Raw genomic sequence first — 12,402 nt, 5'->3', positions numbered from 1 at the left:
TTTTCACTACATAGCATTTCAAAGTATCTTTTAAATTTTTGGACAATGTTAAGATTACCTATCCAAAAATTAAATACCTTATTAAATATTACCTCCTACTTTCTATAGTTTTGTTTGTTACTTTTTCAACTTCTTGAGTGGAGAGCCCATTCTGATATGCTATGTTTTTTTTTCTTTCTTTGTTCATGAATACTTACATTAAGGCTCTGAATTTTGTTTTTGAATATATCTCTTTACCCTTACTAACATTATATTCTCAATAACCTATAATTATAATTAATTTCTCTTTGAAAGAACAGTTTCTGGTGAGATAGTGTCTTTTTTAACACCTGAATATTTGGTTTGGGTTTGTAACCGATGTTTGAATTTACATACTTTTACTGATTCTAATCAAAACAATGTGTTCTTTAACGTCTCTTTTTTGAGAATAAATATTTGCAGTAATTTTGTTACGGTAAAATTATTATTTTAAGAGTCAAATTTTTTGTTGTTGTTGAATTACAAATATCCTCATAGTGAGTTCTATTACATTTGAGTTTGAAAAATACACAATTACCAATAAAATAAGTTTTAAATTTTAAACCAACAGTTATATCATAATGTGTTAACAATACTCGCAAAAGGAATCTAACTGGCTGATTTGTAAAAGTGTTTTAAACTGATTTCTAACTCTTGAGTCAACTGTTATAAACAATAAAAAAAAAAAAGGTCTTGACAAAAACTCCTACACTTTAAAATAGGGTCTTTTGTATATAAATAGGCATAGTAATATTATGGATATTTTAAAAAATTAAGATAATAGTGATGTATTTCTTGGGCATTAATTGGATTTTTTATGAGATTAAGCCTTATTGTTAGATTAATTATATAGCATTCCTCTGCTATTTCTATACAAATAATTAAGTTGTAAAAATCAGAACAGTCTGTTAAAAATATGGTGATTTTCTAGTTTATGTTTTGTTTTTTTTTGATCTCCAAACCATCTTACAGAATAGGTATACAAACTTTCTACCAGCTCTGGCTGCCAAAGATTTCCACCTGTTTACAAGCAAATAAACAATTTTGGAATTTGTTTTACAAATCAGCCAGTTAGATTCCTATTGCCAGTATCTGTTGACAACTTGACTTCCCAGAGAATATATGGCTAAAGCACTGCTATATATTCCTCTCAATATATTTTTTGCTATGCATATAATACATTTTTAATATATAAATGAAGCTGCATTAATTACGAAACAGAAGAACACAAATTTCTATATCAGGAAGTACGTGTCTACAATGTCATTCTATAGTCACATAGTATCTATAATACATAAATACTTCACAAATTTTTCTATTGTTAGTACCTGAGTTTTGCCTGATTTTTTTTTTTTTTTTAATGGAGGTACTGGGGATTGAACCCAGGGCACTTGTCTATGCTAGGCATGTGTTCTACCACTGAGCTATACCCACCCCACTTGTCTGATTTTTGTTACTGTAAGAAATAGAAGGATAAATAGTCTTTTAAAGGCATTTTCCCACATTTTAAGTTACTGTAAAATAAATTCATGAAAATAGAATTATTGAGTTAAAAAGTTGAAAACAGCACATGTTTATTTACAGGTGAAATATTCTGAAAAAGTAAATGCATGCTATAAAAAAAGTTAGGTAAGTCAGGTAGGACAAAGCTGAAGCTAAAGCATAAAATCATCCAAACGAAGAAGGAATCTCAGGTCAGATTTATTTCAAATTGTCCTCAAGAATATCTTACTAACGTAATTTCTTACATTCATTTCTAAATGCAGTATTTTAAAAATAACATCTACATGAAAGCTGTTTTTATTTAACCGAAAAAGGCTATCTATAAAAATAGAATGAAGGCATGTTTTGTTGCTTTAGAGAGAAAATGTAGATTCAGTCATGTCAGCTAAAAGATGGCAGGCTTTAAACTCAGAATTTAAGAATGCTCTAACAACACAGCAGCCAAAAGATGGAGAATACTTCTCTGCACAGCAGATTCCTTGTCACTGGATGTGTTCAATGATTACCAAATGCTTATTTGCTTGATGTCACTCTGGGCATAAAGTATGACTGGCTGACCTGAGATTCCTTCTTATTTTGTTTGGATGATTTTATGCTGTAGCTTCAGCTTTGTCATACCTGACTTATTTAACTTTCTTTACAGCATGCATTTACTTTTTGAGAGTATTTCACCTGTAAATAAACATGTGCTATTTTCAACGTCAAAAGCTTCATATTCAATGATTTCTATCTTCAATATTCCTTAATATGGGCAAGGTGAAACTGGTAATGCTAAACTGTAAACCAAGGGCCACTGTCCTTCATTCCCTGTTTTATTGTTTCAAAGAGTCAAAAGCTAAAGAAATAACTGCAGGGGCAGGGCTGAAGCAGTGTTTGTTTACACGGATCCTGCCTAGGCTGGGTGGGTGAGGACAGCATCAGACAACTGTCTTCTCCAGAAGCCACTCATGAGTAAATTGGGATAGGTGTAAACGAAGATTAGATGGGTCTTATGTTACCTTTTTTTTCTTAATCCTGTAGACTTAAAAACAAAACAAAAAATTAAAAACAATAAACACTTCAAACGACCCATGATCTGCCCATGAAGCAATGGAAAGACATGGGAAGAGAACCTAACACCAATGAGCCAAAAAGTACAAATGAGTGAAAAGGCTATACCTTGACAGGGAAACAGAAATATGCATGGGTAGAACTGCAACGAAAAAAGAGCAACAGAAAAGAACTCCATATTTTATTAGTACTAAAATAAATACATAAATAAATACAGCATAAATTATACTGTATTTAAAACACAGATCTGGTAATACTATTTTTCTCTGGAAGCATACAATAAAAAAGAGAAGTTCAGGAGTAAAGCTGCATGAAGATACAGGCTCATCAAAAATGGTCTGTTACTTTTTAAGTTCCTAACACACAGTAGGCATATTTATTCCATTAGAATGGTGAAATACAAGCTCTTTAAAGACAAGTAGGTGGTACTAACATATACAATTACAAGTATTTAAAAATACCTACCTTTAGAAGAAATGATGCTCCATCCACCTGTGCTTTGCCCAAGAGCTGACAAGTCAGGTCAAAATACTGCATTGGCTGAACATCACACAATTTCACTAACGTTGAAGAAGGTGAAATATGAGTAGATGCCCAAACACGTAAGGCTTCCACCATTTTTTCGTCCTCAGCAGTGAAATTAAAACACTTGCTTGAAGTACGAGGTATGATAGGAGCTCCCAGAGTTCCCTCAAATGTCAAAGATGCAAAGCCAGAGCTGGCAATACCTTGAGTCTCGTTTTTATATACTTGGATCTAAGAAAGTGGCAAAGTACAAAACAAAACAGAAACAAACAGAACAGAATCTAGGAACTGGAGATACTTGAGAGATTATAAAATCTTGCCAGCATAGTTAATAGAGGACATAATTATTTAAATATTTGATTTAATAAGTATATGAAATTATAAAATCTACTGGACACATGAAGATCCACAAGCATCATGTAAACTGTAAAACACTATGCAAAATTTATTCTTATTTTTTAAAGAGGTATGCGGTAGACTCCCTAATACTATCAAGCTTGTACTTTTACTAACAAAACATTTTTTAGTTTTACTATTAAGGTATAATTTACACAAGGAAACAGGATAATAAGTAAGTTACTTGTGAATGTTATAGGGAAAACTAGTACACATAAATACAAGAGTTTTAAGTGAATAAAATGCTGCTGAGACTAAAGTTTCATCAGTCCGACAGAGCTAAGACGTGCCCTAAAGATACTGGCTTTCTGAATTTTGAGGCTCAGTTATTAGATTCACGTGCATTTATGACTGATACATCTTCATAAAGCAACCCTTTGGACTTACAAAATGTCCTTTTTAATCTCTTGTAATACTGTCTCATTAATAACTGTATTTATGTATTTATTAGAAATTAGAAAATATATTGAACTGAAGGATACTTAAGTTGCGATGTGTTTAAACGTATTGGATGTAACTAAAGTATCACAAAGAGAAAGCTTTCTAGGCATAACTGAGCATCTTACAAAAGAAGAAAGGTTGGAAATCAGAAATTTAGGCTTCTATTACAAGAAGCTGCACAAGGAATATTATCTCAAACCCCAGGAAAGCAGAAGTAAAACATAATCAAGGTAAGAAAAACAGAAACATACAATAGAGAAAATCAAAGTGAGAAGCTGATTCTTTGAGGAGACTAATAAAAATAATAAGCCTAGAAAGATTAATCTGGAAAAAATGAGAAGAAACATAAAGTATAGTATCAAGCCTGAAAAAAAGGACTTACCAATACAAATCCTACAAACATCTAAAAGATAAGTAACATTATGACCAACTTTATATCAATAAATTTGACAATTTGGATGTAACAGGCAAACTTTTCTAAAAATTAAATATATCGTAAATTAAACATAAGAGAAAATTTGAGTAATCTCATTCCTCTTAAAGAAATGTAAATTCATTAATAAAACCTACAATAAAGAAACCACCAGGCTCAGATAGCTTTATCAGTGCACTGCCCCAAGCATTTAAGTAAGAAAAAACCACTAAGCTTGCATAAACTCTTCCAGAATCAAAAAAGAGGGCACCCTTCCAGTTTTTATGAGGCAGCATAGTTTTAATTTCAAAATCTGTCAAGGACATTACAAGAAAAGAAAATTACAGCTCTAAATATAAAACAGGAAAATAATAAATGGCTTAAAGGAAAACTTAGCTATATTCATAAACTGGAGTAGACAAAGAGTTTCAGGACATAAAAAGTACTGACAATTCCGAGTCGGGACACAAAGGGAGTTTCTAGAGTTCTAGTTACATGAACATGCTAATACTGTGAGAAGAGAGATGTATATTCTACTTAAAATAAACAACAGCAAGAATGACTACTACAAATACAGTTGGCCCTTGAACACTGGGATTGGGAGCAACCACCATCCACACAGTTGAAAATCCCCTTAAAACTTATGGTGGGCCCTCTGTATCCTCAGTGTCACATCTTTGGATTCACCTAACTGTGGGATCCTGCAATACTGTAGTGTTTGCTATTGAGAAGAATTTGCATGTAAGTGGCCCCGTGCAGTTCAAACCCGTGTTGTTCAAGGGTCAACTGTACTATAGGAAACAGCAGTGTGTGAGAAATAAACTATTTTTTTTTAAGTTTGGATAAGCCTGTAATATAGTGCCACAATGATAATATTTCTATTTCTCTTTTCAGAAAATGTTCTCCACCATTCTTTAACTCTAAGGGAAAAGGCACTAATAGAGCGAGCGAGGTAATTCCCACCATATCTAAGACTAGAGCACACCTGGACACCACACTCAATTATGAGCATCAGTGACTGTGAGGGCCACAGATGAACTAAAGCAACAGAAGAAAAGACAGAAAAGATAGTGACGAGGTTGCATGGAAACCTATGTAACAAGAGCAAAATATGAAGGGACCGAAATGTTTAAAATCAAGACTGAAAACATTACAGTATAGAAAAACTGATTTTTAAAAAATCACATACTATCTAATATGTTCCACCTTCCTATTAAATGTTTTCTTGCAGAATGCAAATAGCCTAAGTCATGGCATCTAACACATTTCTGTGGAAGGAGGTAAGGTAGTTTGTTCTAATATGAATCATTTGAAGTCTGATACTGCTTACATTTCCTCTTATCTCTTGAAATGCCTGATGTCGTGTTCTAACAAAGCAACCACAGAATTAGTGCTAACTAGTTTTAGTGAACAATACAGAGCTCTCTTCATACAAACATAAATTCTAGACAGTATGAATTATACCTTCAGCCTGTGAAAGCGAACAATATCTCCATTTTTATAAATAATTGGAAGGGCTTCATAATTTCCACTAAAGAACAGGCAGGTTAACTTAACATTTGTCTGGTCCACAATTGTTACAACCGAGCAATAATCTGGAAAACACAAAAATATTTTACCTGACTTTTTGAATTTCAAAGCATTTGACAAAATGAGAATATGCTGAGTTCAAAACATCAAACAAACTCTATTCTTCCCTCTAATGAAATCTAAGAATAGGATCAAAACAAAGAAATTTTATTTCTCAAAAATCACTGTCAAATTATTTTGCACAGGTGTTCTAAAGAAATTAATTTTAGAAAGTTTAATCAAACAAAAATAAAAACATTAATATAAATTGTCTGGAGGTGTAATAACTTATTACTCAAAGTTGAGAAATCATAAGGCAGAGAAACATATTCAATAACAATTTACAAAATAAACATAATTAACTTGAGAATGACAACAAAAGACTAGAAGACATTTGCAGCAAATGTGATAAAGAGTTAATACATTGCAAAAAGAGCCTATGAAAATTGGTTATAAAACCCAGGATTTTACAGTAAATATAAAATTCAAAAGAACAATTCATAGAAAACTATATAATAATAACAAACTAAAAGGGAAAATGATGATTTGCTAGTTGTCTATAAAGGTTACACATTAGAACAAAAGAAGTATTTTATACAACTTAAACTGGTTAAAAAAAAACCCACCACCAAATTTAATGATAGTTGGGTTGCCATGAAAACAGTAACTTCAAACAGTGGTAGCAGCAAGAACTATAATAGATGCTACCTTTTAATATACATGTTTCAGAAAACTGCACACTTGAGAAAATTTGTTGACTTTCTTCTTTCCCAGGACCATAGTAATGACAATTTAGAGATAGAAAAGGATAAACCCAGAACAGTGAAGGCAGAAGACAGAAGAGGGGAGTGAAGGAGAGGGTGAGAAGATATTAATGTAGTTCAGGAAGCTGGGAAAGTAAATGGTTAAGGGACAAAATGAGCAGAGGAGGCTGCATCTAGAAGATACCATAAAGTGGTTACAGCAAAGATGGGGGCCACTGGGATTAAAGGTGGAAGTGAAAAATAGAGCGAAAATCAGGGCTAATCAAAAGTTTACACAGAGAACAACTGTTTCAATGACCACCCATCCTAATCCCTACTCCCCGTGAAAATGACTTCAGGTAGGCAGGCAGGGTATCTTAGTCTATAAACCCACCCCTCCCTAGAACACAGGCTGTTTTCCAAGGAAGTTTCACTGACAGACCAGAAAGTGGTAAAGCTTCTGATGTGGGTGTTAGCATCCAGAATAAATCCCTCTACATTATCACATCAGGGGGTCTACAGCTAGATAAGAGACTCTCTTCCCACCTACCCTAGACTGACATTTTCAGTCATGGTGCCCTAAATAAGTACTATTTGTCTCTGTCAGATTTCCCATTTCAAAAAAGAGAGCAAGTTGAAAAAACAAACTACTTATATACAAAGCAAAGGAAACAAATGTCTGCAATCTAAAATAAACCATATCTACATTTGTAAATGTAAAGACAGTAAACCATTACCAGACACAGAACAAAAATGGAAGCAGGGAGGGAAGGAGGGATACTGGGAAGGGGAGGGGAGGAGGTGGAGGGGAAGAGAGGAAAAGTGGAGGGACAGGGGGAAGGAATTGGGGGGGAGAAGAATGGAGGGCAAGAGGAAGAGAAACCTGATTCTGTGAGGAGGGGACAATAATTCAGAGAGCATAAAAAACTTGAAAAACAAAACGTTCATAAGCATCTTCGAAAAGAGTAAAAAGATACTACATCCTTGTCTCTTGATATACAGGATCTACTGGACCCAATTTTAGTTTTTGAGTTTCCTTTCTCAGTAGTTCTATTTGTAAGGAGTGTGATTTCATGATAATTTTTTCTTTCTTAGCAGGCTTCCCAAGATTAAAGATAAATTGTACTTATTTTTTAATGGAATAAAACACATTTTTGTTTTTGATTATCATATGGCTCTATTGCATCCCCTTTTATACATCTAAGACACATCATGGAATCTCAGTCATCTATTTTCCTATCTTGAAATATTCTATTTCCTTATCCTATTAACTCTTTCATCATTATTCCAATCTACGCTAAAAAAGACTAAATTATTTTTTAAACAGGAAATCGAATGATTTGCCTAGAAGAATGATACAAGAGTGAAATGAATCATCCCAGTTGCACTGCATTGCTTAATGTGTTACATCACCTTTTAAGAAGATACAGAGTTTGGAAACTATTTTTGGAGTTTCTTCTTCAGCTCTAAGAATTTAGTTAAGAATTCAGAGCTGAAAAATTTTTGCCAATAGTCACAGAGAAGAAAATTGAGAGAGGAAGTCCTTTAAGCATTATTAGATAAATCAGAAGCTGAATGCAAAGACAGGTAGCAGCACGTTAGATTCTAAGGCTAACGATGAGTGTACTTTGAACAAAACACAAATGCTCTGAAAGTTTTACGTTTCATATAATTTCATGACAGACAAAACATTAGTCTAATGAAATCCAATTCAGGTATACACCAACAAACGTGGTGTTTTTACATGTTTTGTTTCCTGACAGCTTCTGCAAAATCACGTATCACAGATTTATTTGTAATAGAATACACAAATGCACATTTCATATTTATATCAGAGAGCTATTTAGTACTTATATTTATAGCTTAAGTTGCAGTAACTCTTGATTACTCCTCTCACTCTGAATGCTTCACAATGAGCCTCTTTTGTAAACTGGGGATATAATACAGAACTACAGAACAGCACATTTAGCAGGCATAAATAATAACAGTTGAATTGACAGAGGCCAGTCTTTGTAGCACATACATGATATTAAAGAATGGAACAACTGAAAACATGGGGTTTTGGTTAAAAAAAAAACAGGTTTAACCTAAATTTCAAAATACTGAAAACTGTCTCACTGTTTTGTTTTTCCTGGAAAATGCCAGCCTTCCAAAAAATGACAAAGAGAGGGAGAGAGTTGGGAGGTGGTGGGGAGAGGAGGAGGAGAGAAGGGGAGGGGGGGAAGAGAGAGAGAATTGCCCAAAGAGCAAGACAACAGGTGTGTGCCAGGGTGTGTGTGTGTGTCTGTGCTCAAAATTCTGGACGGGCTAAAGGAATGGCTCTACGTGCTGGTGTAGATTATGGAGAAGAGGGCACCCTCCAGCTGCATCACGATAGCCTGAAACTCTGCGTATTTGTGTTTTCATCTAAGTGACTCCATATGAATGAAAATGGCATCTCCTTAATGGTGCACACTTGTGCACTGCACATCTGAACTATCATATGCTGAAGTCCCTGTTTTCTTCCCTTCTTTCTCATTCATGGCTTGTATTTTCTCTTTTGGAAGTACTACCTGTGACTTTAGCAAATGTAAGCCAAAGAGACTCACCTGGTCTCAAAATCTTTAATGAAGTTAAGATTTTATTAACAAAGAAGGAAAAAAGAGGACCTTTCCATAGAGCAAGAGCTTCCTTGAAAGCAAAAAACATCTATACTGCATACATACATAAAGTGATAAATGAGAATTTGTAGGCATGCAAGACTTACTACCGTAAGGATCTTGACAGTGGTGGGGGGGGCGGGTGGATGTTATACAGCAGCAGAATCACCACAGACACTAACTACAGGTGATGACCAAGCTCACACAGCTTGGGTAAACCACTCTAGAATTTAAACCTTAGAAATCCCCACCACCACCTGAGCATGCTGAATACCTCAGCACTGGTATATCGTTTTTTAGCAGCAACAAACCCTACTAAGTCTTTGCTTTACTGTTTTCCAATCCAATTTTTAAAAAATTAGTATATAAATTAATCTAAAATTTATCAAGTGTCTACTTAGTGCTAGGTGTACTGCTACTCAGTGAGAATATTAAACAAACAAGGCATGACACCTTCTCTTATGAAGTTTACATTTTCCTTATATTGATTTGCATTCTAAAAAAGTAATGCTATAATCTCAGCTTGTGTATTATTTTATATGTCAACATTTTCTAGTACATAGTTTATACTCCCTGTGTATGTAATGATTTCATCACTATAAAGGCAGAATTAATGATGCACACGACATTTTCTAGGATAACTGGAAATTGACATTTAAGCTTGACACTGGATAAACAGAAAGCCTTAAGACAATCCTGGATTCTTGGTGAGCATTACAGTAAGCATTCACATTTAAGAAAAGTGGTAAAAATAAAGGTTAATAAATTTCATACTCAACCTTGTAGTTCAAAACACAACAGACCTTAAATTAAATTTCAAAACATGACTGAAGTTTCACCAGAGTCTGAAATTATGTTTAATGTTAAAGAATATTAGATTCTGATAAAAGATATTTATAGTCCTAAATGTAGTTTGGGGTTATCAAATAATAATTAATAATGTGCAAAATAAAATGCCAATATTTCTAATTAATTTGTAGGAATGGAGAAATGCACTTTACTTCTCAGACAGAAAATAAAACAAAAATACAGTGTTAAGCAAAGTATCCTGTTCCCAGGCCTATAACTGGGGGGAAAATTACAAGATCTAGTGGTCGACAATTACTTAGGTCTTACTATATTCCGGGTAGTGTACCAAACAATTTATACATATTACCTCCCTGAATTCTTAGACAGTTGTATGTAGCAGTTTACAAACAAGAGAAGGTGGTTTCTTAACAAGGCTAGGTAAGATATCCATGTGTGAACGTCCTGTAAGTCACATATAACTCAGCATATCTGATTCCTATGTTTCTATATTTAACCAAAACACTGCACTATCTCCATATTGCATGTTTTTTAAAACATAAACAATAATCCCAAAGAAAGTAAAATATGCTTAAAACTGACGGATGGAGGCTTCAGAGATTTTCTAAGTAGGTGAAATTACACTGTATCTTAACTCTATACTATTTACTATTTCATGCATTTGTCTTGAAACATACTAAAGAAGAGTTCATTGCTGAAGAATTAACATATCATCATAATGAAAATTCACATATAAATTTACTCCAGAAACAGATCCTACAAACATCATCAGAGGAAGATTCTACAATAATGCATTCTTATGATGCTTGTATGTATTTTTATGTTCTTTGTAATAACTATATTTTGACTCATACAACTGAAAGAAGAAAAGAAGAAAAGGAGGCAAAAGAGTGTCTCCTAAGGTATCTGAACAAGAGTTAAATCCCAGTGGCAAGACAAAGGCAATAAAAGAAGATGTATGTTTAAGTATGAGGCTAAAGAGGAGTTAACCGCATCGTGAGTGGTAGGAGGGAAAAGGAGAGAGCACGGTGTTATAAATCAGGAGTTGCCAGACTATGGCCCACAGCTCAAATCCAGCACAGTGCCTGTTTATTATCTTTTCAAAGCATTCAACTTACGTTTAAAAAAAAAAAAGTCTTCACGTTCATATTCATCCATTTATATAAGATTTTATGAAATTACTTAATTAGAATAAAAGTAAAGGAAGTATGAACAAATTTGGGAACAAAATCCTAAGAAAACAATTCTTGCAGGCATACAGTCCCACTAGTGGGAGCAGGAATGAGCAGGGGCTTTAGGGCCAGTCTCCCAGTCACCAATTCCTAGTTGGGAGAGCTCAGGATGACAAAAGCATCAGTAACAAGGTTTTACAGACAGAGTGGAGAACATTTGTTCAGTGCCAAATTAGATAAGAACAGGTTGGTTAAGAAAGTTTCTAATTTAAATAATAACCTACTGTGGGAAGGCATCAATTGTCATGAAATAAATTATATATATTTATTGGGTAACAAATGATGTATTTGTACATAGCAAATATTTTTCAGAACAGTGACTGTATACAGAAGATTTCTAAAGAATGTCAGAAGGAAAGTAGACACTTTAATCAGAAAACACAGATAGCCTTCCAGATTTAGGATTAAGTCTTCACTATTCACAGCATCTATAACACATAGTAGTTGAGTACCTATCTTTACTAAATTAATGCATGTCATTACCTACAGCAAATATATACTTGTAAAAATTCCTTTCTGAGGCCTACTGCAGACACTGAAAATCATTTAGTCTCTTTGTGCCTCTATTTCCTTATCTGAAAAATGGAGAAAATAATAGAATTCACCTAATATGATTGTTAGAATTAAACAAGTAATTACATGTAAAGTGCTTAAAACAGCACCTAGAAGATGGTTAAATGCTATATATGAGAGCTGGCCAATGGTGGTGGTGGTGGTGGTGGTGGTGGTGGTGGTGGTGGTGGTGGCGGCGGCGGTGGTGGTGGTGGCAGCAGCGGTGGTGGTAGTGCCAGCAGCAGCAGCATTTCTCTTACTGCTAATTAATCAGCATAATTTTCTAATGAACCCAGGTATGATCTTAGACTCTGTCTTAACAAAGTATCTGAAGATACCCTGGCAAGATACAGTGCCAAACTGATCACAGTTGGCACATGAAATGAAACGTACAGAGCTAAGTGATTGCAAAGGAATTTCAATTTCAGTTTCCATCGGAATCTTACTTAGTTGCTTTTAGATATGGTGCTCTCAGAGAACCATCTTGTAGTTAACAAGAGCATTCAGTCCTCAAG

General features: G+C 34.1%; 1 protein-coding gene across 5 annotated transcripts in view; it reads right to left on the bottom strand.

Moving 5' to 3' along the window:
• Positions 1-12,402, bottom strand: part of POT1 (protection of telomeres 1) — a 76,440-nt gene that overhangs the window by 27,781 nt on the left and 36,257 nt on the right. For all 5 annotated transcript variants that reach the window (XM_072964564.1, XM_072964563.1, XM_072964565.1 and 2 more), the window contains 2 exons: positions 5,810-5,940; positions 3,037-3,327 (listed from right to left, as the gene is read on the bottom strand). In XM_072964564.1, coding sequence (XP_072820665.1) covers positions 3,037-3,327; positions 5,810-5,940 — 422 coding nt within the window. The remainder of the gene's footprint in view (positions 1-3,036; positions 3,328-5,809; positions 5,941-12,402) is intronic.

The sequence above is a fragment of the Vicugna pacos genome, chromosome 7 (genome assembly GCF_048564905.1).
Source record: "Vicugna pacos chromosome 7, VicPac4, whole genome shotgun sequence".
Classification (NCBI taxonomy): Eukaryota; Metazoa; Chordata; class Mammalia; order Artiodactyla; family Camelidae; genus Vicugna; species Vicugna pacos.
The sequence above is the reverse complement of the archived record's forward strand: the minus strand, read 5'-3'. Positions and strand labels throughout refer to the sequence as shown.